Source organism: Bombina bombina, chromosome 5 (assembly GCF_027579735.1).
Source record: "Bombina bombina isolate aBomBom1 chromosome 5, aBomBom1.pri, whole genome shotgun sequence".
Classification (NCBI taxonomy): Eukaryota; Metazoa; Chordata; class Amphibia; order Anura; family Bombinatoridae; genus Bombina; species Bombina bombina.
In genome coordinates, this window is record NC_069503.1 from 556,020,754 (window position 1) to 556,048,102 (window position 27,349).

Consider the following 27,349-nt stretch of genomic DNA (forward strand, 5'->3'; position numbering starts at 1 on the left):
AAAGTATGAAGGAATTGTTCAAAATTCACCAAAATGTCACCACAGTGTCTTAAAGCCTTAAAAGTATTGCACACCAAATTTGAAAGCTTTAACCCTTAAAATAACGGAACCGGAGCCGTTTTTATATTTAACCCCTTTACAGTCCCTGGTATCCGCTTTGCTGAGACCCAACCAAGCCCAAAGGGGAATACGATACCAAATGACGCCTTCAGAAAGTCTTTTCTATGTATCAGAGCTCCTCACACATGCATCTGCATGTCATGCTTCCCAAAAACAAGTGCGCAATAGAGGCGCGAAAATGAGGCTCTGCCTATGATTAGGGAAAGCCCCTAGAGAATAAGGTGTCCAATACAGTGCCTGCCGGTTATTTTACATAATTCCCAAGAATAAAATAATTCCTCAAAGCTATGAAGTATAAAATATGCTTATATATCAATCGTTTTAGCCCAGAAAATGTCTACAGTCTTAAAAGCCCTTGTGAAGCCCTTTTTTTCTTTATGTAATAAAAATGGCTTACCGGATCCCATAGGGAAAATGACAGCTTCCAGCATTACATCGTCTTGTTAGAAATGTGTCATACCTCAAGCAGCAAAAGTCTGCTCACTGTTTCCCCCAACTGAAGTTCTCTCAACAGTCCTGTGTGGAAACAGCCATCGATTTTAGTAACGGTTGCTAAAATCATTTTCCTCTTACAAACAGAAATCTTCATCTCTTTTCTGTTTCAGAGTAAATAGTACATACCAGCACTATTTTAAAATAACAAACTCTTGATTGAATAATAAAAACTACAGTTAAACACCAAAAAACTCTAAGCCATCTCCGTGGAGATGTTGCCTGTACAACGGCAAAGAGAATGACTGGGGAAGGCGGAGCCTAGGAGGGATCATGTGACCAGCTTTGCTGGGCTCTTTGCCATTTCCTGTTGGGGAAGAGAATATCCCACAAGTAAGGATGACGCCGTGGACCGGACACACCTATGTTGGAGAAAGAGCTTTAATCCCTTCCCACCTCCCCTCAGTTTAAATGTATAGCCAAGGAGAAAAAGGAAACCGATAGGTAGGAAAGAAAAGCAGGGACTACAGAGGTGCAAATTAGAACTGTCGCTTAAAGATTGAAACGGGCTCATCCTGAAAGAAAATAAAATGATCAGGTAAGCATAAATTTAGTGTGGGGGGGGGTCATATTATGGAGGAGTTTATAGGAAATCCATAACATTTGGGATTTAATACCCAAGCTAAGAGTCTATGTTAAGGAAAGGGAAGGACAAAATAAGGCAGTTCCAAATTTGCCAGACCCTGCAGCCTAAAGGAGTTTCCTGCCAAAAACAGTTTCCCAAAAAGCAAACACATAAAAACTGAAAATTTTTAAAAAAAAAATTGCGCAGAGAAAAAATCTGCTCCAATATATGCATAATTTATGACAGCCCAGGAGGTAGCAACTGAACTGGAAGAATAAGCTGAGATATGCCTAGGAGGAGATTTCTCTGCCACCAAGAAGTTCTGAATATCAGTTCATTGAACCAAAAGCTAGAGATACCATTAGCCTTCTTGCCTGTACGGAAACCAGAATAGAGAAAAAAACAAACTGAACTTTGGAAACCTTAGTAACTTAAAGAAATATATGTAACGCTCTAGAGGATTAAAAGAAGGTGCAATAATTTTAGAGAGAAAAAAAAAAAAAACATAAGAATAAGGCTGTTCATCGTACCTATTATAAGAACCCAGGAAATAGGGGAGAATCAAAGGAAAGAAAAGAAATTTAAAATTCTTCTAGCTGATTTAAAAATAAAGAACCTCCAGGACAAAATATAAAAAACTATGCTGAACAAAGGTTCAAGGGAGGTCCTTGGTTAACAGAAGAACTTAATACAATTCCATGGAGGATGAATAGGTCTATTAATGGCCTAATTCTCTCCAAATCTCACGTGTTGCAGTCATTTACCGACCCACTGGATACTCAACTCAATTTCTAGATCACTTGGATGCCTGGCTACCTTATTTCCTTTCCTCAGACACCCCTGCCCTCATTCTTGGCGATTTTAATATCCCTCTTGACAATCCCACTGCCTCATCTGCAAAACAACTTCTGCAACTCACTTCCTCTTTCGGTTTGTTATAATAGACTGACTCTCCCACTCACAAAGATGGTCACTCCCTTGACCTGATCTTTAGCCATCGATGCACTATTTCAAACTTCACAAACTCCTTTTCCTCTTTCTGACCACCATCTCCTCACTTGCAACATCTCATACCTACCTACAACTCTCCCTCCTACTCCTCATACCAAACTCCACAGACGCATTTTGTCAGTAGATCAGCAACAGCTTGTCAATTCTCTCAAACCTCTCCTCTCATCCATCTCCTTCTCCTGCCCTGACCAATATGCCACTATAATTCCACCCTTACATCGGTCCTTGACAATCTGGCCCCTCTTACCATTGCTCGGAAATCACACTCATCCTCAGCACTGGCATACTCCTGACATGGTACCTATGCAGATGTTCCAGTACTGCTGAGCGGCACTGGAGAAAATCTTGGAGTTCAGATCATTTACTTAATTCAAAGTAAACTCCTACTATTCTGCCCTTAATCTCTATAAGCAACATTACTTCTCTACTCTTATCTCTACTCTTTCTTCAAATCCAAAACATCTGTTATCCACTTTCAATACTCTTCTCCGCCCACCTCCTAATACAATCTCTGTCAGCTCAAGACTTTGCCAGCCACTTCAATAACAAAATAGACTCCATCAGAAACAAAATCAGCTAGTATATGCACGGCCTATCCCATTTCCTTACATTAAACTCCCTCCTTGACACACTGGAATCTGGATTTCGTACCCATCACTCTACAAAAACAGCAATCGTTAAGGTTACCATTGACCTACTTACAGCAAAATCATAAGGCCACTTCTCTCTGCAGCCTTTGATACTGTTGACCACCCTCTTTTGCTCCAAACCCTCCAATCCTTCGGCATTTGTGACACAGCACTCTCGTGGTTCTCTTCCTACCTGTCAAACCGTACCTTTAGTGTAGCCTGGGGCCTCCTCTACCCAGTTACCACTTTCTGTTGGGGTACCGCAAGGCTCTGTCCTCTTCTCAATCTACTCGTCATCATTAGGTTCCCTAATAAAGTCCCATGGGTTCCAATATCATTTGTATGCCGCCCAAAATCTACTTCAGACCTATCTCCTTCCTTGCTAACCCGTGTCACTAACCGTTTCTCACATCTCTTCCTGGATGTCCTCTCACTACCTCAAGCTAAAACTCTGCAAAACCAAGCTCCTTATTTCTCCCCCCTCCACCCCCAATCTCTCTATAACTGTAGACAACTCCATGATTACCCCTACCCCGCATGCCCAATGTCTTGGGGTCACACTTAACTCAGATCTTTCTTTCACTCCTCACATTCAGTCCTTGGCTAAATCCTGCCACTTCCACCTTAAAACATCTCTAAAATTAGACAACACGTCCTTACATAAGACACAACTAAGATTTTAATCCACTCTCTCCTTTCCCGCCTCGATTACTGCAACTCTGTCCTATCTGGTCTCCCCAGCTGCTGCCTAGCTCCTTTACAATCCATAATGAATGCCTCTGCCAGGCTCATCTTCCTTATACGTCACTTCATCTGCTGCACCTCTATGCCAATCCCTTCACTGGCTTCCTGTTGCCTCCAGGATTAAACACAAAATTCTCACTCTGACATACAAAGCCCTCAACTGAACTGCTCCCCCTTATATCTCAGACCTTGTCTCCAGATACTCTCCCTCCCGTCCCCTTCGTCCTGCTCACGACCTTATACTCTCCTCCTTTCATGAGGCACACTTGCGCTGGTAATGTTTTTCAGGATGTAAACAAAAAGATCAGACTAGCCACCTTTTCCATTTTTTTTTTTGCAGTCGTTCAAAGCCAAGATATACTAACCTTTAAATGTATATCGTATTTGTAAAGTTTCTTGATAGCTATTCTCTGCATAATAATGAAGAAAGCTGAATCTGCGCTCTAAAGTTACAGTTTAAGCCATGCATGGCCCACTCCATGCACTGCAGATCTTAGCAGTGTAGCTACTTTGCTATAGTAACTATTACATATTAAAAATAATGTTTCTAGTTGTATTTCATTAATAATAGAATTTATGCAACAGTAATTTTTATCATGACAGTCTTAAGCTCTGCTCATATCTAAAAATATTTATCTTTTCTCCTATTAGGCAGGCAAAATATTTTCCCAATGCATCTGACCAAACTGAAAGAGAGCTCAAATATTACTTATGAGTTCCCTTAAAGAGACTATTTAGTAAAAGAATATGGAAATACAATTTTTAAAGCAGCTAGAATAAACACCTGGCATTATAAACGATCTTGTCCATTTAGATAAGAGTAGCTCATACATTGTTATATGGCAGGTAGGTCACATTACACTCACATTAAATTTAAAACCTCAGAGTAAAATAAAAACAAATTTTAGTTAAATTATTTCGTTTAATCCACAATGTAATTTTTAAATAAACAAACTACAGTAGACTCTCAGTTATCCGGAACTCGAGCAAACGGCAAAAAAAAAAGGAAACATGTTAGAACATAAATGTGCTCTTTAACAAACAAACAGTCCGGATCATGTAGATAGACCAATAGACAGGCACAGTAATTGATGTCCCAGGACTCCTATGCTACACTAACCCTTGTATGTATTTAAATATTAATAGAGTATCAAGTAAATACAGCGTTTATAGTAAAATCTGGGTTATAGAACTAGTTAGGCCTATTTTTAATAGTAACTCAAGCAACCAGAAATACACTTATCCGGAATCTACTAATCCCCATGGGTGCCGGTTAATTCAGTTTACTGTACTCAGATTTAAAAATATAGTACCAAATGAGTGTAGAACTGCTTTCTCGATACATTACTGATGCCAGTATTCTGCTCATTGGTGCCAAGAACACCACACAGAGGGCCAGATCTAACCTGAAGGATGTAGTTAAAAAGGGCCTGGCTGCTTGCATTGTGGTGAAAGACAGGAGTTCTTTAAGTCTGACCTTCCATGAAGTAGAGCAAGCACATGAGAATATGCACTCTTTTTTTTCTCCTTTGACTTCTAAGGGGGAATACGTGAACGTGCATGCGATATTCTAAGTTTGACTTTTTGCGATTCTCGGGTTATTGTGCGAACGAAAACAGTTTACTTTTAACTCATAATACAAGCGCAACAAGCTTACTTCTAACGCAATTCCAGCCAAAATTGGAATCCACATGACTACATTTCAGTTTTGAATAGAAGTATATTTGTAATATACATGTATTGGCAAAAATGCTTCTAAAAAAAAGCTATAGCCGTTTCAAAAGTGTATTTAAGTATGTGTCCTGAACCATCATTTTAAACAAAGCACTTACTCAGAGAGCCTATGGTGCTTGTACCATCTGGTAATGACTCAATTTGTTAATTGCTGACATGATCTAAGCCCCAATGGCACTCTGAGCAGCTGCAGTATTTAAAATGCTGGTGCACGGAGAATATCTCTCTATGCTTCACATGCACAGAAAAATGTTACTAAAACAGTAATAACTTTTATTAGAAGCATTTTGCCAATACATGTATATTTCAAATATGTTTGTATTCAAAGATATAATTCATCTATGTGCATTTATTTTTGGACCGGATTAGCAGGCCACTGGCTGTCAATAGAGTAAGCATAAAACAAATCAATAGTGACCAACATTCCATTCCTCCAAACTATCACAGAGGTGTTACACTGAAAATGACCGACATACATTTTTAATAATTTCTGCAGATTTTGGAAAATAATTTTAATAATACCTATTGATTTTGAATATAAACTTTTCAAATATACACTGTATTAATGGCATTCGTTAAAGCAAGAGTTTTCATACATCATTACTTATCTTTTAATTTGTAGTCGGTAAATTTAAGCTAAAACATTTTATAATGATAGGGTATGAATACGTACCAAAAACCAGAATAAAAAGAGTATTCAGAGATACCACCCAGAAGACATGTTCCTACAAAGAAGTGAGAGACAATTTGATTCAAACACTATCATTCTCATATTTCTGCAAGTTGTTTATAATGCAAAGTAAATAATATATATATACACACACATATATATATATATATATATATATATATATATATATACACACACACATACATATATACATACATATACACACACACACATATATACATATATATACACACACACACATACATACATATATACATATATATATTATTTAGGTTTTCCCCACATTCAAGAGCCTAGTATTTACAAAATCACTGAAAAATTAAAAGTAAAAACTATTGAATAGATGTCCTCCAGTGGTGTTGAGAAGTCTAAAGGGGTGAGTACTCCCGACACACTGCTTACATTATTTCATGTACAGCTAAGCAAGTACATATTTGAGTATATTGGAGAAAGGTTTGAATGTGGAATGACAAATATAGACAAGAATCAACAATTTGTGTCAAACAGTGCATGTTTTCATATTTTACAACTATTTATTGTCAAGACTAAACCTACTTTTATTTCACAATGTTGAAGGATTTCAGTACTGGTGGGTTTGTTCCAAAGCATATTTATATAGAAAGGGATACTAAACCCAAATTTTTTCTTTCATTATTCAGATAGGAGTAAATTAGAAAGTTGCTTAAAATTGCATGCTCTATTATCAATTTTCTTTGTTCTCTTGCTATCTTTATTTGAAAAGCAGCAAACTAAGCTTAGGAGCTGCCCCATTTTTGTTTCTGCACCTGGGTAGCACTTGCGGATTGGTGGCTAAATCTTTTATTTGGGTTTAGTATCCCTTTAAAGCAAGGGTGTGTAGAAAACCTGCCTACATCAGAGCAACAAGGTTCATATCAAGTGTTTATTAAGCTGGAAGAATATATTTAAAATAAAAACTATTAGAACGTGATTGCCTTGAATACCAGTTCCACTTACAATCATAAACAAGCCTAGTAATCTATAATCCCACGAGTGGAATTCAGGACAAAAACTGTGCTGCAAGCACTTCTGTCTTTGGGCACTTTTCATTTACTAAGACCTGAGATATGGATTCTGGGGAAGGCCAATAAACTATGTCCTGCTCTAGAACTCAGTAGAAGAACCCCAATTTATTTGTCAGTCTTGAGTTACTAACACTTGCAAGTGAAAAAGCAATTGAAGGTTCAGACTAGTTTGTTTATCCTCCAAGGTAAAAACATAAAAAAGGGAAAAGGCATTAGGGTCTCTGCCGAGGAGATCTAATAGTGGAAAATACTATTTCCTAGAGATGTTAAGCAAAAACATCAGTGAGCAGAGAACACTAGATGGGATGAATCAACTAACAACTCAGTAAATGTGAAAATGAGTTCAAATGCCCTGAAAAACAGAAAACTCACTAAAACATGGTAGACTACACAACTCCAAGTCTAATTGAATATGAACATTATTAATATTTATACTTTATAAAGCACCAACAAATTCGGCAGTGCTGTCCATGGGTACAAGATAAAAGCAAAATACTATTTTTAAAGAGACTGGACAAAATTTATCAAACAAATACAGAAGGAATTGATGGCCCTATTGCCAAGGGAACTTACAATTATGAAACAGATACACAGACTTCCCAAACCTTTAGCGCCATAAACACTGCTCAGAGATCTAAAAACCAAATTCAAATAAAGAGATTTCCCAGAAAAACCAGTTATCCTGACCTGCACCTCAAAAAAAAATAAAAAATTTATGCTTACCTGATAAATGTCTTTGCGAATATGGAGAGTCCACGATGTCATCAATTACTAGTGGGAATATAACTCCTGGCCAGCAGGAGGCGGCAAAGAGCACAACAGCAAAGCTGTTAAGTATCACTCACCTACCCACAATCCCCAGTCATTCGACCGAAAGGAAATGGAACATAAATAACACAAAGGTGTAGAGGTGCCTGAGAGGTTTAGACAAAAAATGGCGGTCTTAAATTTAAGGGCGGGGTCGTGGACTCTCCATATTCAAGATAACAGAATCTATGGAATGCAAAGGATCAAAAAGAGCCTGCTACAAAGCCTTTAAAAAGGGACACTAAACACCTGCTGCAAATTCTGCAAACTAACTTCTGCTGTCAATCAAATATAATTCATATCTAGTAATCAAGGATGTGTATGCACTCTGCGCAGTTTACCCCCAGTATGTGCAGGATAATGTTGTCAAACAGAATGCTGATACTGCTCTCAATGCTGCTATGTTTGCAGCCATATTGTAACGCACGTTTTACTCACAGACACAGCAGTCATGTGATGCACATACTCTTATTTATTCAGTTTAGAGGAGAATTATCAGAACACTCGCTCTCTGTGGAGCTGAGCGAGTGCTACATTAGCTGTATATATTATTACATTTATCTTATGTGCCTCATATAAAAAACATTCAGTTTGTGAATGCATTCTAATAAAAGCACTGAAACTTTTTTGCATTATAAATACATCTGGACTATTGAATGCAGCACAGCTCCAGGAATGCACAGTCACACCTCCATGAACGGTTATAATTTATCTTAGCAAACTACGGAGGGGGAGGGGGCATGTTCCTTGGAAGATAGCAGCTCTGCTGAATAAGTGAATAACTAATGTATGCACTGTTAGTTTTCCAGCTGCTATCTTCCAACAGAACATGCCTTCTCCCGCTCAAGGAATGCACACCTCTGAACGGTTGTGATTTCTCATAGCAAACTACAGGGAGGGGGAGGAGGCAGGTTCCATTGGAAGATAGCAGCTGGAAAACCATTAGTTATTCACTTATTCAGCAGAGCTGCCATCTTCCAATGAACATGCCCCCTCTCCTTCTCCCCCTCCGTAGTTTCCCAAGATAAATTACAACCATTCACGGAGGTGTGACTGTGCATTCCTGCAGCTGTGCTGCATTCAATAGTGCAGATGTATTTATAATGCAAAAAAAGTTTCAGTGCTTTTATTAGAATGCATTCACAAACTGAATGTTTTTTATATGAGGCACATAAGATAAATATAATAATATATACAGCTAATGTAGCACTCGCTCAGCTCCACGGTGAGCGAGTGTTCCGATTATCCTCTGACTTGATTAATAAAAGTATGTGCCATGTGCATCACTTGACTGCTGTGCCCGTGTGGCAATATGGCGGCATATATAGCTTTACCAAGTGCTGGATTGAAGACACTAATTGAACTGATTGCGGTAAACTGACCCTTAAGAATAGAGATTCATTCGTAGTTTGTTATTATTAATCAGTATAAGTTAGTTTAAAGGATTTTTTGAAGGTGTTATAGGTCCCTTTAAGAACAAAATTAAGGCTTCAAGGAGGAGCAACAGACAAAGACAGGCCTGAGACTGACCAAAGCCTGTCAAAAAGATGGAACATCTGGCACACCCGCCAGACACCGGAAAAAGCAGAAATCGGACCCTTCCAGATAACTGACTGACAATCCTTTCTCCAGACCTTCCTGGAGAAAAGTCCAAATTCTAGGAATCCTCTCTCTACTCCAAGAGTAGCCCTATGATGTATATACCTTTTTTTGTGTGTGTGTGAATCATACCCTTAGAGAAACTATTAATAAACGGTCTTGCGAGCCTGGATCATGGTCTCCATGACCAACCCAGAAAATCTACGCTTAGACCGAACAAAGCTTCAATCTCCAAGCAGTTAGCTTCAGAGAAACGATATTAAGATGGAGGAATGGACCCTAAGCTAGAAGGTCCTTCTTTAAAGGTAACCTCCAAGGTGGCAGAGATGCTTCACTAAGTCAGTATACCAGATCCTGCAAGGCCATGCAGGAGCCATTAGAAATACTGATGCTCTCTCCTATTTGATACGAGCAAAGACTCGTGGAAGGAGCGCAAACAGAGGAAACCGGGAAGCTACACCGAAATCCCAAGGAACTGCCAGATCTATCATCAGGGCAGCCTGCGGATCTCACAACCTTGAACCATACCTGGAAAGGTTAACAATCTGCCGAGACGTCATCAGAACCAACACCAGTACCCCCCATTTGAGGGTTAACCTGAAGAACACCTTCAGATGGAGAGCCCACTCCCCTGGATGAAAAAAGGACTGTCTGCTCAGGAAATTCGATTCCCAGTTGTCCAGTCCTGGAATGTGGATGGCAGAAAGACAAACAAATGTGAGCTTCCACCCACTGAATAATCTAAACCACCTCCTTCATGGCTAAGGAACTCTGAATTCCTTTGATGTAAACCACTGAGGTGATAAAGCCCGACTGGAACCCGATAAACTGGGCGGGCAAAGGACAACCAAGGTCAAGCAATCAGAGCATTGAAAATCACTTTCAACTCCAAGATATTTAGAAAGAGCAGACTCCTCTCGAGTCCATAGACCCTGCGCCTGTAACAAATCCCAGACTGCTCCCCAACCTTAGCAGGCTGGCGTCTGTGGCCCAAACACCCAGGAAGGTCTCTGAAAACATGTGCCCTGAGCCAGATGCTCCTGAGAAGGCCACCACAGGAGAGAGTATCTTATCGACTGTCCAGATCTATCCTCTGAGACAAAACCGAAAGGACTCCGTACCATTATCTTAGCATGCATAACTGCAGAGCTCACAAATGAGATCAAGCAAAGGGAAGATGTCCATGAGAATGACCATCAGACCAAATAACCATACAGTGAGCCACTGATGGTCGAAGAGAGGCAAGAGGAAAGAATCAGAAATTTCCAACCTCTGTCAGAAAATTCTTTATAGGATAGGGAATCTATTATGGTCCCTAAGAAAACTACCCTTGTAGCTATAACAAGGGAACTCTTCCCAGAATCCCTGCAAAGAGAGCCCCCAGATCCACAAACTGAAAGTGATTGTCTATAAGGGCAAATCTCAGGAACTTAAATTGATCCCTGAAAAAGGACATGAAGATATGTATCCTTCAGGTCCATGGTCGTCATGAACTGAGCCTCTTGGAAAAGAGGAACGGAACAAAAGATTTCCCATTAGAAGGATGGCACTCTGGGCAATTAGTTGAGACTCTTAAGGTCTAGAAAGGGTTGAAAAACTCCCTCTTTATTGGGAACCAATAACAAAATTGAACAGAACCCTAGGCCCTGTTCCCTTACTGGAACTATCACTCCCAGGAAGGAAGGTCCTGGACATAGTTCAAGAATACCTCTCATATATAGACTGCAGGTAAACAAGGGAGGTGGAATTTGCCCCTGGGAGGGAAAATTTTAAAATTTAATTCTGTAACCCTGAAATACTATGTCCACAACCCAACTGGGACATCTCATATCCAAAACTGAATGGGTTTCCAAGAAAAATTTCCTTTGAAGATACGAAAGGAACTAAAGTAGCTGACGTCCTTAAGGGCTGTGCTTCTTGACTAATGGTAGAAAAGGCCCTTTTCCACCCATAATATCAGAAATCATTTCAGCCGGACCAGGCTCAAACAAGGTCTTACCCTTGAAAGGGAGCGACAAAAACTTGGAATTAGAAGTAACATCGGCTGAAGAGTTTAGCCACCACACTCTGTGGCTAAGACAGAGAAGCCAGATATCTAGACTACCAGCTAAAATTTTCACGGGAGCATCAGAAATAAAGGAATTGGCTAGTTTGAGAGCCTCAATCCTGTCTTGGATCTTCTCCAAAGAAGTCTCCCAAATCAAATCAGACAAGGTGTCTGAAAATCTTGATGAACATACATCTTTAACAAATAAGTCACCAGCCTTTTTGTCCACGGATTCACGAAAGAGCAGCCCTCCTCTATAGGGATAGTATTTCTCTCAGCCAGAGTAGAAAAAGCCCCTTCTACTTTGGGCACTGTGCTCCATGAATCTAATGGAGACAGCGACAGGAAACATCTTTTTAAAGACGGGGAGAAAATTACCCCTGGCTTCTCCCATTCCTGTGAGCAAATCTTCGTTGCACGGTCTGGAACAGAAAACACCTCCACAGAGGAAGGAACATCATAGAATTTATACTAGATTTCCTGGGGTTGACAGCAACAAGAGTATTGGAGTCTTCCAAATCAGCTAATACCTCCTTTAACAGTACACAAAGGTGTTAAGGCTTAAATCAGAAGTGTACTTCTTCAGTATCAGATAAAGGAATTATACTGTCTGAATCTGAGATTTCATCCTCAGGAGCTACCAACGTATCCTCCTCATCAGACATATGAGGGAGGGCAATCTGTGTAGCAGGAGATGGAACAGAAACCTTACTATCTGAATCTCTAATCTTCCTCTTGCGCTTTCCCTTGAGCATAGGAAAAGCAGATAATTTCGCAGGTACAGCAGAAGATACCTGTGCAGCCATTTCTGCAGCAAATAAACTCCTCCAGGAGACAGAGGAAATGTAGGGCACTATATGCGTAGCTATTAAAGCTTGGAACGTTTGAGGAGAAAGCTGTGGCAATGCCCAAACAGCATCATCCTGAGAGACATGAGGCTCTGAAAAACAGAATTTATGCTTACCTGATAAATTTATTTCTCTTGTGGTGTATCCAGTCCACGGATTCGTCCTTTACTTGTGGGATATTCTCCTTCCCAACAGGAAGTGGCAAAGAGAGCACACAGCAGAGCTGTCCATATAGCTCCCCCTCTAGCTCCACCCCCAGTCATTCGACCGAAGGTTAGGAAGAAAAAGGAGAAACCATAGTGTGCAGTGGTGACTGTAGTTTAAAAATAAAAACCACCTGTCTTAAAATGACAGGGCGGGCCGTGGACTGGATACACCACAAGAGAAAGAAATTTATCAGGTAAGCATAAATTATGTTTTCTCTTGTAAGGTGTATCCAGTCCACGGATTCATCCTTTACTTGTGGGATACCAATACCAAAGCTTTAGGACACGGATGAAGGGAGGGAACAAGACAGGTACCTTAAACGGAAGGCACCACTGCTTTTAAAACCTCTCTCCCAAAAATAGCCTCCAAAGAAGCAAAAATATTGAATTTGTAAAATTTGGAAAAAGTATGCAGCGAAGACCAAGTCACTACCTTACAAATCTGTTCAACAGAAGCCTCAATTTTTAAAAGCCCATGTGGAAGCCACTGCTCTGGTAGAATGAGCAGTAATTATTTCAGGAGGCTGCTGGCCAGCAGTCTCATAGGCCAAACGGATGATCCTTTTCAGCCAAAAGGAAAGAGAGGTAGCGGTCGCCTTCTGACCTCTCCTCTTACCAGAATAGATAACAAAGAAGTTGTTTGTCTGAAATCCTTAGTTGCTTGTAAATAGAACTTTAAAGCACGAACCACATCAAGATTGTGTAACAGACGTTCCTTCTTCGACGAAGGATTAGGACACAGAGAAGGAACAACAATTTCCTGATTAATATTCTTATTAGACACAACCTTAGGAAGAAAACCGGGTTTGGTACGCAAAACTACCTTATCTGCATGGAACACCAGGTAAGGTGAATCACACTGTAAGGCAGATAACTCTGAAACTCTTCGAGCAGAAGAGATAGCTACCAAAAACAAAACTTTCTAAGATAAAAGCTTAATATTTATGGAATGTAAAGGTTCAAACGGAACCCCTTGCAGAACTGAAAGAACTAAATTCAGACTCCATGGCGGAGCCACAGATCTATAAACAGGCTCGATTCTGACTAAAGCCTGACTAAACGTTTGAACGTCTGGTACCTCTGCCAGACGTTTGTGAAAAACATAATTTATGCTTACCTGATAAATTTATTTCTCTTGTAGTGTATCCAGTCCACGGATCATCCATTACTTGTGGGATATTCTCCTTCCCAACAGGAAGTTGCAAGAGGATCACCCACAGCAGAGCTGCTATATAGCTCCTCCCCTCACTGCCATATCCAGTCATTCGACCGAAACAAGACGAGAAAGGAGAAACCATAGGGTGCAGTGGTGACTGTAGTTTAATTAAAATTTAGACCTGCCTTAAAAGGACAGGGCGGGCCGTGGACTGGATACACTACAAGGGAAATAAATTTATCAGGTAAGCATAAATTATGTTTTCTCTTGTTAAGTGTATCCAGTCCACGGATCATCCATTACTTGTGGGATACCAATAGCAAAGCTAAAGTACACGGATGATGGGAGGGACAAGGCAGGAACTTAAACGGAAGGAACCACTGCATGTAGAACCTTTCTCCCAAAAACAGCCTCCGAAGAAGCAAAAGTGTCAAATTTGTAAAATTTTGAAAAGGTGTGAAGCGAAGACCAAGTCGCAGCCTTGCAAATCTGTTCAACAGAGGCCTCATTTTTAAAGGCCCAGGTGGAAGCCACAGCTCTAGTAGAATGAGCTGTAATCCTTTCAGGGGGCTGCTGTCCAGCAGTCTCATAGGCTAAGCGTATTATGCTCTGAAGCCAAAAGGAGAGAGAGGTTGCCGAAGCTTTTTGACCTCTCCTCTGTCCAGAGTAAACGACAAACAGGGCAGATGTTTGACGAAAATCTTTAGTAGCCTGTAAGTAAAACTTCAAGGCACGGACTACGTCCAGATTATGCAAAAGACGTTCCTTCTTTGAAGAAGGATTAGGACACAATGATGGAACAACAATCTCTTGATTGATATTCCTGTTAGAAACCACCTTAGGTAAAAACCCAGGTTTGGTACACAGAACTACCTTGTCTGAATGAAAAATCAGATAAGGAGAATCACAATGTAAGGCAGATAACTCAGAGACTCTTCGAGCCGAGGAAATAGCCATCAAAAACAGAACTTTCCAAGATAAAAGTTTAATATCAATGGAATGAAGGGGTTCAAACGGAACTCCCTGAAGAACTTTAAGAACCAAGTTTAAGCTCCACGGGGGAGCAACAGTTTTAAACACAGGCTTAATCCTAACCAAAGCCTGACAAAATGCCTGGACGTCTGGAACTTCTGCCAGACGCTCGTGCAAAAGAATAGACAGAGCAGAGAGCTGTCCTTTTAAAGAACTAGCTGATAAGCCTTTGTCCAAACCCTCTTGGAGAAAGGACAATATCCTAGGAATCCTAACCTTACTCCATGAGTAACTCTTGGATTCACACCAATAAAGATATTTACACCATATCTTATGGTAGATTTTCCTGGTGACAGGCTTCCGAGCCTGTATTAAGGTATCAATGACTGACTCGGAGAAGCCACGCCTTGATAGAATCAAGCGTTCAATCTCCATGCAGTCAGTCTCAGAGAAAGTAGATTTGGATGATTGAAAGGACCTTGTATTAGAAGGTCCTGCCTCAGATGCAGAGTCCATGGTGGAAGAGATGACATGTCCACTAGGTCTGCATACCAGGTCCTGCGTGGCCACGCAGGAGCTATCAGAATCACTGATGCTCTCTCCTGTTTGATTTTGGCAATCAGTCGAGGGAGCAGAGGAAACACATAGGCCAGGTTGAAGAACCAAGGAGCTGCAAGAGCATCTATCAGCGTTGCTCCCGGGTCCCTGGACCTGGATCCGTAACAAGGAAGCTTGGCGTTCTGGCGAGACGCCATGAGATCCAGTTCTGGTTTGCCCCAACGATGGACCAGTTGAGCAAACATCTCCGGATGGAGTTCCCACTCCCCCGGATGAAAAGTCTGACGACTTAGAAAATCCGCCTCCCAGTTCTCTACGCCTGGGATGTGGATCGCTGACAGGTGGCAAGAGTGAGACTCTGCCCAGCGAATTATCTTTGAGGCTTCTAACATCGCTAGGGAACTCCTGGTTCCCCCTTGATGGTTGATGTAAGCCACAGTCGTGATGTTGTCCGACTGAAATCTGATGAACCTCAGTGTTGCTGAGGCCAAGCTAGAAGAGCATTGAATATCGCTCTTAACTCCAGAATATTTATTGGGAGGAGTTTCTCCTCCTGAGTCCACGATCCCTGAGCCTTCAGGGAGTTCCAGACTGCGCCCCAACCTAGAAGGCTGGCATCTGTTGTTACAATCGTCCAATCTGGCCTGCGAAAGGTCATACCCTTGGACAGATGGACCCGAGAAAGCCACCAGAGAAGAGAATCTCTGGTCTCTTGATCCAGATTTAGTAGAGGGGACAAATCTGAGTAATCCCCATTCCACTGACTTAGCATGCATAATTGCAGCGGTCTGAGATGCAGGCGCGCAAATGGCACTATGTCTATTGCCGCTACCATTAAGCCGATTACTTCCATGCACTGAGCCACTGACGGGCGTGGAATGGAATGAAGGACACGGCAAGCATTTAGAAGTTTTGATAACCTGGACTCCGTCAGGTAAATTTTCATCTCTACAGAATCTATAAGAGTCCCTAGGAAGGAGAGACTCTTGTGAGTGGTGATAGAGAACTCTTTTCCACGTTCACTTTCCACCCATGCGACCTCAGAAATGCCAGAACTATCTCTGTATGAGACTTGGCAATTTGAAAGATTGAAGTTGATGCTGCTCCTGCCTTGAAATTTCGAAAGGCACGAAAATTAGACTGTTTGGCCTTTGATTTGGCCCTGTCCTGAGGAAGGGTATGACCCTTGCCTCCAGTAATGTCAGCAATAATTTCCTTCAAGCCAGGCCCGAATAAGGTCTGCACCTTGAAAGGAATGTTGAGTAATTTAGACTTTGAAGTCACGTCAGCTGACCAGGATTTAAGCCATAGCGCCCTACGCGCCTGGATGGCGAATCCGGAATTCTTAGCAGTTAGTTTAGTCAAATGAACAATGGCATCAGAAACAAATGAGTTAGCTAGCTTAAGCGTTCTAAGCTTGTCAATAATTTCATTCAATGGAGTTGTCTGGATGGCCTCTTCCAGGGCTTCAAACCAGAATGCCAGCAGTGACAGGCGCAATGCATGCAAGGGGCTGTAAAATAAAACCTTGTTGAATAAACATTTTCTTAAGGTAACCCTCCAATTTTTTATCCATTGGATCTGAAAAAGCACAACTGTCCTCAACCGGGATAGTGGTACGCTTTGCTAAAGTAGAAACTGCTCCCTCCACCTTAGGGACCGTCTGCCAAATGTCCTGTGTAGTGGCGTCTATTGGAAACATTTTTCTAAATATAGGAGGTGGGGAAAAGGGCACACCGGGTCTATCCCACTCCTTGCTAATAATTTCTGTAAGCCTTTTAGGTATAGGAAAAACGTCAGTACACACCGGCACCGCATAGTATCTATCCAGCCTACACAATTTCTCTGGAATTGCAACTGTGTTACAGTCATTCAGAGCAGCTAATACCTCCCCAAGCAATACACGGAGGTTCTCAAGCTTAAATTTAAAATTAGAAATCTCTGAATCAGGTTTCCCCAAGTCAGAGATGTCACCCACAGACTGAAGCTCTCCGTCCTCATGTTCTGCATACTGTGACACAGTATCAGACATGGCTCTAACAGCATTTGCGCGCTCTGTATCTCTCCTAACCCCAGAGCTATCGCGCTTGCCTCTTAATTCAGGCAATCTAGATAATACCTCTGACAGGGTATTATTCATGATTGCAGCCATGACCTGCAAGGTAATCGCTATGGGCGTCCCTGATGTAATTGGCGCCATATTAGCGTGCGTCCCCTGAGCGGGAGGCGAAGGGTCTGACACGTGGGGAGAGTTAGTCGGCATAACTTCCCCCTCGACAGAACCCTCTGGTGATAATTCTTTTATAGATAAAGACTGATCTTTACTGTTTAAGGTGAAATCAATACATTTAGTACACATTCTCCTATGGGGCTCCACCATGGCTTTCAAACATAATGAACAAGTAGGTTCCTCTGTGTCAGACATGTTTAAACAGACTAGCAATGAGACTAGCAAGCTTGGAAAACACTTTAAAACAAGTTTACAAGCAATATAAAAAACGTTACTGCGCCTTTAAGAAACACAAATTTTGAAATAACAGTGAAAAAATGCAGTTACACTAACAAAATTTTTACAGTGTATGTAATAAGTTAGCAGAGCACTTGCAAATGGATGATTAACCCCTTAATACCAAAAACGGAATAACAAATGACAAAAACGTTTTTTAAACAGTTACAACAACTGCCACAGCTCTACTGTGGCTTTTTACCTCCCTCAATACGACTTTTGAAGCCTTTTGAGCCCTTCAGAGAAGTCCTGGATCATGCAGGAAGAAGCTGGATGTCTGTGTCTGTAATTTTTGCTGTGCAAAAAAAACTCCAAAATAGGCCCCTCCCACTCATATTACAACAGTGGGAAGCCTCAGGGAACTGTTTCTAGGCAAAATTCAAGCCAGCCATGTGGAAAAAACTAGGCCCCAATAAGTTTTATCACCAAACATATGTAAAAAACGATTAAACATGCCAGCAAACGTTTTAAAATACACTTTTATAAGAGTATGTATCTCTATTAATAAGCCTGATACCAGTCGCTATCACTGCATTTAAGGCTTTACTTACATTACTTCGGTATCAGCAGCATTTTCTAGCAAATTCTAGCAAGCTCCATCCCTAGAAAAATATTTTAACTGCACATACCTTATTGCAGGAAAACCTGCACGCTATTCCCCCTCTGAAGTTACCTCACTCCTCAGAATATGTGAGAACAGCAAAGGATCTTAGTTACTTCTGCTAAGATCATAGAAAACGCAGGCAGATTCTTCTTCTAAATACTGCCTGAGATAAACAGTACACTCCGGTACCATTTAAAAATAAACTTTTGATTGAAGAAATAAACTAAGTATAAAACACCACAGTCCTCTTACGACCTCCATCTTAGTTGAGAGTTGCAAGAGAATGACTGGATATGGCAGTGAGGGGAGGAGCTATATAGCAGCTCTGCTGTGGGTGATCCTCTAGCAACTTCCTGTTGGGAAGGAGAATATCCCACAAGTAATGGATGATCCGTGGACTGGATACACTTAACAAGAGAAAAGAATAGACAAAGCAGATATCTGTCCCTTTAAGTAACTAGCTGATAATCCTTTCTCCAATCCGTCTTGGAGAAAGGACAAAATTCTGGGAATCCTAACCTTACTCCATGAGTAACCCTTGGATTCGCACCAAACAAGATATTTTCGCCAAATCTTATGGTAGATTTTCCTGGTGACAGGCTTTCTAGCCTGAATCAGGGTATCAACCGACTCAGAGAAACCACGCTTTGATAGAATTAGGCGTTCAATCTCCAAGCAGTCAGACGCAGAGAAATTAGATTTGGATGTTTGAAAGGACCTTGTATTAGAAGGTCCTGCCTCATTGGTAGTGTCCATGGTGGCACAGATGACATGTCCACTAGGTCTGCATACCAGGTCCTGCGTGGCCACGCAGGCGCTATTAGAATCACCAAAGCCCTCTCCTGCTTGATTCTGGCAACCAGACGAGGGAGGAGAGGAAATGGTGGAAAAACATAGGCCAGATTGAAGGACCAAGGCGCTGCTAGAGCATCTATCAGCACCGCCTGGGGATCCCGGGACCTGGACCCGTAAAGAGGAAGTTTGGTGTTCTGACGGGACGCCATCAGATCGAATTCTGGAGTGCCCCATAACTGAATCAGCTGGGCAAATACCTCCGGGTGGAGTTCTCACTCCCCCGGGTGAAAAGTCTGACGACTTAGAAAATCCGCCTCCCAGTTGTCTACTCCTGGGATGTGAATTGCTGAGAGATGGCAAGAGTGATCCTCCGCCCATCTGATTATTTTGGTTACTTCCATCATTGCTAGGGAACTCCTTGTCCCGCCTTGATGATTGACGTAAGCTACAGTCGTGAAGTTGTCCGACTGAAATCTGATGAATTTGGCCGCAGCTAGCTGAGGCCATGCCTGAAGCGCATTGAATATCGCCCTCAGTTCCAGAATGTTTATCGGGAGAAGAGCTTCTTCCCGAGACCATAAGCCCTGAGCTTTCAGGGAGTCCCAGACTGCACCCCAGCCCAACAGACTGGCGTTGGTCGTTACGATGATCCACTCTGGTCTGCAGAAACACATTCCCTGAGACAGGTGATCCTGAGACAACCACCAGAGAAGAGAATCTCTGGTCCCCTGGTCCAACTGTATTTGAGGAGAAAAATCTGCATAATCCCCATTCCACTGTTTGAGCATGCATAGTTGCATCCGTGCAAAAGGGACTATGTTCATTGCCGCTACCATTAGTCCGATTGTCTCCATGCACGGAGCTACAGATGGCCGAGGAATGGAATGAAGAGCTCGGCAAGTAGTTAAAGTTTTGACTTTCTGACCTCCGTCAGAAATATTTTCATTTCTACAGAGTCTATTAGGATTCCTAGGAAGGGAACTCTTGTGAGGGGGGAGAGAAAACTCTTTTTGATGTCCACCTTCCACCCGTGAGACCTCAGAAAGGCCACTACAATTTCCGTGTGGGACTTGGCTCTTTGGAAAGTCGACGCCTGAATTAAGATGTCGTCTAGATAAGGCGCCACTGCTATGCCCCGCGGTCTAAGTACCGCCAGGAGGGACCCTAGCACCTTTGTGAAAATTCTAGGAGCAGTGGCCAACCATAAAGGGAGAGCCACAAACTGATAATGCTTGTCCAGAAAGGCAAACCTGAGAAACTGGTGATGATCTTTGTGGATAGGAATGTGCAGATACGCATCCTTTAGATCCACGGTAGTCATATATTGACCCTCCTGGATCATTGGTAAGATTGTCCGAATGGTCTCCATCTTGAATGATGGGACTCTGAGGAATTTGTTTAGAATTTTGAGATCCAGGATTGGTCTGAAAGTTCCTTCTTTCTTGGGAACCACAAACAGGTTTGAGTAAAAACCCAGCCCTTGTTCCGCAATTGGAACTGGGTGGATCACTCCCATTGTATGTAGGTCTTCTACACAGTGTAAGAACACCTCTTTCTTTGTCTGGTCTGTAGACAAACGAGAAATGTGGAACCTTCCCCTTGGAGGGGAGTCCTTGAATTCCAGAAGATATCCCTGGGATACAATCTGTAAGGCCCAGGGATCGTGTACGTCTCTTGCCCAGGCCTGAGCGAAGAGAGAGAGAGAGAGTATGCCCCCTACTAGATCCAGTCCCGGATCTGGGGCTACCCCATCATGCTGTCTTGGAGGCAGCTGCAGGCTTCTTGGCCTGTTTACCCTTGTTCCAGCCCTGGTAAGGTTTCCAGGCTGCCCTTGGTTGTGAAGCGTTACCCTCTTGCTTTGCAGCAGGGGAGGATGAAGCGAGACCGCTCCTGAAATTCTGAAAGGAACGAAAATTATTTTGTTTGTTCTTTGTCTTGAAGGACTTGTCCTGGGGGAGAGCATGGCCTTTTCCCCCAGTGATTTCTGAAATAATCTCTTTCAATTCAGGCCCGAAGAGGGTCTTTCCTTTGAAAGGGATGATCAATAGTTTGGATTTTGAAGACACATCGGCAGACCAGGACTTTCGCCACAGCGCCCTGCGCGCCAAAATGGTGAAACCTAAATTCTTTGCCTCTAACTTAGCTAGTTGGAAAGCGGCATCTGTGATAAAAGAATTAGCCTTGTCTGATCTTTTATATCCAGATCATTTTATTTCAAGTTTGTGGTTATTTTGTTTGGTTTATCCATTGTTACAAGGATGTTTTCCAATGTTTTAGCAGCACCTCTGACTATGACCAGGTGACTCCTTATTTGGAAGTAATACTTGCTTAACACCCTTCTAAAAGCTCAAACTAGCATTATCAAATCAGGCTAGTTTTGTAGAAATTTTGCAAACTTGCGGCCAGAGCTTTTCTTCAAAAAGACTACCAAAAAAAAAAAACAGTCCAGTATCTGCACTTTTTTTTGTTTGTTTGTTTTTTAAATTTAAAGCTGCCTTCTTTTCGTTGGCAAAAAACCTGCACCTTGAAGTTGATCCACAAGATCCTGAAGCAGATATAAAAAGTTTCTGCCTTTCACCAGGCCCTGAAGTACCAAATAAATAAAAATTAATCTTCCTTCAATGTAAAAGTATCAATCCTAAAAAGATATATTGTAAGGTGACAATTTGTTTAGGCCTCCTTGAAGGACAAGTAGGCCTTTATCAGTACAGTATAGGGAACGTCAAAAAATATTAGAATTCACAACTTTATGTAAAAATTTAAATGAAGTCCGCAAAACTGCCTTATCCTGATGGAAAATCAGAAAAGAAGACTCACAAGAAAGAGCAGATAATTCGGAAACTCTTCTAGCAGAAGAGATTGCCAAGAGGAACAAAATTTTCCAAGAAAGTAGTTTAATATACAAATAATGCATAGGCTCAAAAGGACAAAAGCCTGCACAAAACAGTGAATATGAGGAAGCTTAGCAATCTTTCTGTGAAATAAAACAGAAAGAACAGAGATTTGTCCATTCAAAGTACTTGCAGACAAACCTTTATTCAAACCATCCTGAATATGAGAACACCATAAAATATAAGTCTTCCAAACTCTATAATAAATCTTCCTAGTAACAGATTGACGAGCCTGTAACATAGTATAAATCACCGAGTAAGAGAAAGCTCTATGACTAAGCGTTCAATTTCCATACTTTCAAATTTAATGATTTGAGATCCTGATGAAAAAAACGGTCCTTGAGACAGAAGGTCTGGTCTTAAAGGAAGTGGCCAAGGTTGGCAACTAGACATCCGGACAAGATAGGCATACTAGAACCTGTGAGGCCATGCTGGTGCTACCAGAAACACAAACAATTGTTTCATGATGATCTTGGAAATCACTCTTGGAAGAAGAACTAGAGGAGGGAAGATATAAGCAGGTTGGTAAAACCAAGTAACTGCTAACGCAATCCAATCGACTCAGCCTGAAGATCCGTGGACCTGGACAAGTACCTGGGAAGTTTCTTTTTTAGATGGGAAGCCATCAGATCTATTTCTGGAAGACCCCACATCTGAACAATCTGAAAAAACACATCTGGATGGAGCAACCACTCCCCCGTATGTAAAGTCTGATGGCTGAGATAAACCGCTTCCCAATTGTCTACACCTGGGATATGAACCGCAGAAATAAGACACGAGCTGGATTCCGCCCAGGAAAGTATCCAAGGTACTTCTTTCATAGCTAGGGGACTGTGAGTCCTACCCTGATTATTGGCATATGCCACAGTTGTGATATTGTCTGTCTGAAAACAAATGAATGGTTCTCTCTTCAACAGAGGCCATACCTGAAGAGCCCTGAAAATAGCATGGAGTTCTATTGGTAATCTCGCCTCTTGAGATTTCCAAACCCCTTGTGCTATCAGATCCCCAGACAGCTCCCAAACCTGAAAGACTTGCATCTGTTGTGATTATAGTCCAGGCTGGACGAACAAGAGAGGACCCTTGAACTATACAATGGTAATATAACCAAGTCAGAGAGAGTCGAACATTGGGATTTAAAGATATTAATTGTGATATCCTTGTATAATCCCTGCACCATTGATTCAGCATAGAAAGCTGAAGAGGTCTCATATGAAAACGAGCAAAGGGGATCGCGTCTGATGCTGCAGTCATGAGACCTAAAACTTCCATGCACATAGCCACTGAAGGGAATGATTGAGACTGAAGGTTTTGACAAGCTGAAACCAATTTTATTTGTCTCTTGTCTGCTAGAGACAGAGTCATGGACACTGAATCTATCTGGAAACCTAAAAAGGTGACCCTTGTCTGAGGAATTAAGGAACTTTTTGGTAAATTGATCCTCCAACCATGTCTTTGAAGAAACACTAGTTGATTTGTGTGAGATTCGGCAGAATATAAAGACTGAGCTAGTACAAAGATATCGTTCAAATAAGGAAACACTGCAATACCCTGTTCTCTGATTACAGAGAGTAGGGCACCGAGAACCTTTGAAAAAATTCTTCTGAACCAGATAGATCCTCATCAGAGGAGGATAATTCAGTATGTTGTTGGTCATTTGAAATTTCATCAACTTTATGAGAAGTTTTAAAAGAACTTTTACGTTTATTAGAAGGCGGGATAGCAGACAAAGCATTCTGAATCGCATCAGCAATAAAATATTTTATATTCACAGGGATATCATGTACATTAGATGGTGAAGGAACAACAGACATTGTACTAGTACTGATGGATACATTCTCTGCATGTAAAAGTTTATCATGACAACTGTTACATACCACAGCAGGAGATATAATCTCCGCTTACAACATATACACTTAGCTTTGGTAGAACTGTTATCAGGCAGCAGAGTTCCAACAGTGGTTTCTGAGACAGGATCAGATTTAGACATCTTCAAATGTAAGTGAAAAAAATAACATATAAAGCAAAATTAGCAATTTCCTTATATGGCAGTTTCATAAATGGGAAAAAAAATGCAAACAGAATAGCCCTCTGAGCATAAAGAGGCAAGAGGCCTATAGGAAGTGGGGTTTAAATAATTAAATTTGGCGCCAAGTATGACACGCAATGCAAAATTGAATTTTTGGGCAGTAACAACATCCGAAAATGACAACGCGCGTCATGGCAGACGCAACCTTGTGCAAGGAAACCTGGCATCAACTAAGACGCCGGAAATGACAAATTGCATCACCGAACGTACCATAGCGCTAAAGAAATTTCGTGACAAGAATGACACAATAAATATCAGCATTTTGCGACCTTGCAAGCCTAATTTTGCCCGTGAAAATTTATTTAAAAAAGCAGTCAATTTGTAGAAAAGACTATACCCCAGGTAAGAAAAAATAACTTCCTAAATAGGTTTCTCAAATTTGAAACTGATAGTCTGCAAAAAGGAAATATACATAAACCTGACTCATGGCAAATATAAGTACAATACATATATTTAGAACTTTATATTAATACATAAAGTGCCAAACCATAGCTGAGAGAGTGTCTTAAGTAATGAAAACATATTTACCGAAAGACACCCATCAACATATAGCAGATAGCCAAACCAGTACTGAAACAGTATCAGTAGAGGTAATGGAATATGAGAGTATATCGTCGATCTGAAAAGGGAGGTAGGAGATGAATCTCTAAGACTGATAACGGAGAAGCTTTGAAAAGATTTCCCGTAAGGAAAACCATAGAATCAATAGGTGATAGTCCCTTCACATCCCTCTGACAAACACTGTACTCAGAGGAATCGGGCCTCAAAATGCTGAAAAGCGCATAATAAAAGAAAATCAGTTTTACAAACTTACTTTGCCACTTCCATAGGAAGTGGTAAAGTAAGTTTGTGCTTGAATTGTGGGTGTGGTGAGGGGTATATTTATAGGCATTTTGAGGTTTGGGAAACTTTGCTCCTCCTGATAGGATTGTATATCCCATGTCACTAGCTCATGGACTCTTGCCAATTACATGAAAGAAAACTAGATTCAACTTCTTGCCTGTCAATTGTGAAAGCCATAACAAAAATAGCTACAGGTTTAAAGCAAATAAAACAAATACAAGAGAAACTGCAAATACTTTAAAAATTGCACGTAAAGTTATTGTACTAAATATTTAAAGAAGCAGCAACAAGGAAGAGCTAAAAAATAACTAGTCAAAGTTTAAAACTTGGAGTAAAGACCCACTACTATTTACACAAAAGTAAATACAAACTAGAAAAAGTAGACTATAAATAGTGCAAAAACACTAAAATAAATTGAAGAAACCGTGCACTATTTTGATTGATCCTCCAGAATCATGCTTTAAAGACAGTGTACACAGAGTCAGGTGCAGTCCAACAATATATTGAGAGGTTTTTCCCTCTCCCAATCCGACGTAAATATATACACGTTGACGCTTCAGAATGTTCCAGCACTCTCGGCTGTTAAGTTACAGCTGAGATTCTGAGCTCCTGACGCTTCAGGCATCTGCCGCATATGGAGTCTGAGCGCGATCAGTGCTCCGCCTCCATATGAGGGCAGATGCCCAATAGCCACAGACTGACACTGTGTGTGTCACCGTCTGTAGCAATCTTCTGCTGGAGCCAGTGGGTGGGCGGCCCAGCAGGGGAGGCCCTACGCTACAGAAATGTTTAAATAAAAAGTGACAGGGAGGGATGGAGCAGCTACACTACAGAAAAATGGATCTGGGTGTGTTACCCCCCTAACTAAAGATTGCGGGTGAGGGGGACACTACAGAAAATATAAAAAAAATAAACGGTTTTATAGCTACTGGCCGACAACAAGATGGCGCCTAACAGTTAGAGGGGGGAGGTTTAGAGCTATTTTTTTTTTTTTGGGGGGGGGTGTCATGCGCTGGAGAAATATACTGTGTGCCAGTACCTAAGATGGGGGTTGCCAGTGGGGGGGAGAAGAGCTGTTTGGGAGGCAAGTGTTAGGTAGGAGGCTTATCTCTACACTAAAGCTAACATTTTAAGCTACCTAATTAATCCCTTCACTGCCGGGAATAATAGAAGTGTGATGCGCAGCTGCAATTAGCGGCCTTCTAATTACCAAAAAGCAAAGCCATATATTTGTGCCATGATTGCACAAGCAGTATGAAAATAATTTGTGAGAAACCCAAAGTTTGAGTAAAAAAGAACCACTTTTTTTTTTTTTATTTGATTGGATTTGGCGGTGAAATGGTGGCATGAAATATACCAAAATGGGCCTAGATCAATACCTTGGGTTGTCTACTTAAAAAAAATATAGATTTGATAGGTAAATTTAAAAAAAGCAAGGCTCTATTTCTGTTTAAATGGAGTGATACCCAAAATACCAGAGCATTTTTGTCTGGAAGTCCAGGTAGTGAAAGGGTTAAACAGTTTGCGTTGCTGGTACATCAGTCAATGCAAGAAAATCAAGTGATCCACCATTAAAGGTTTTAAAATGTCTACATTTAGGTAGATAAGACCACGCAGCCTAAAGCCATGGAAGAAATACTTAAAAAGATTAATTATGCGGTACGATATGTAGTTATATAATTTGTATAACCTACCAAAAAGACTAAAGATCCATCGAGTCCCAGCATCTAAAAAAAAAAAAAAAAAAATATTACAAAAAAATAAAGGAAATTAAACATTTACTTGACATTTGAAAAAAGAAAAAAAAAATCCTTTCATGGTTCAAAGAATGCAATGAAAATAAAAAACAATTTCTATTATAAAATTTGCTTTGTTCTCATGGTATTATTTGTTAAAGAGATACCTAGGTAGCTAGCCTGCACATGCCTAGAGCACTATATAGCAGGAAATAGTGCCGCCATCTAGTGCTCTTGCAAATGTTTAATATTCTTGCAAAACTGCTGCCAAAAAGTACATGCTCCTGGGCTGATCTCTGCTTAGCAAAAAATACCAAGCAAATGAACAAAATTTGACAATAGAAGCAAATTGAAAAGTGGTTTAAAATTGCATGCTTCATCTAAACCATGAAAGAAAGAAAAAAGGTAGAGTTTCATGTCATTTTAACGAATATTAAATTATACTTCATGCATAATGTAACTACCTATTGCCATAGCAAAATAAATCCTTATTTCAAATACCAATATTAATTTAATTAACAACGTGAGCACCAGCAGTGACTGGAAATACTGAAACTGAAGTAAACAAAAGGTTTTTGGCCTTAAAAAAAACAATTATAGTGACAAAAATTACGTGCTCTCATTCATTAAATTATGTCATTTTATCACTTATAACTCTGCAAA

The 27,349-nt window shown here is 40.9% G+C and overlaps 1 protein-coding gene across 1 annotated transcript in view; it reads right to left on the reverse strand.

The window, feature by feature from the left end:
* LOC128661552 (E3 ubiquitin-protein ligase MARCHF6) overlaps positions 1-27,349 on the reverse strand; it is a 415,446-nt gene that overhangs the window by 354,535 nt on the left and 33,562 nt on the right. Inside the window, exons 4-5 of the mRNA XM_053715795.1 lie at positions 26,645-26,677; positions 5,969-6,020 (exon numbers count right to left, since the gene is read on the reverse strand). Coding sequence (XP_053571770.1) covers positions 5,969-6,020; positions 26,645-26,677 — 85 coding nt within the window. The remainder of the gene's footprint in view (positions 1-5,968; positions 6,021-26,644; positions 26,678-27,349) is intronic.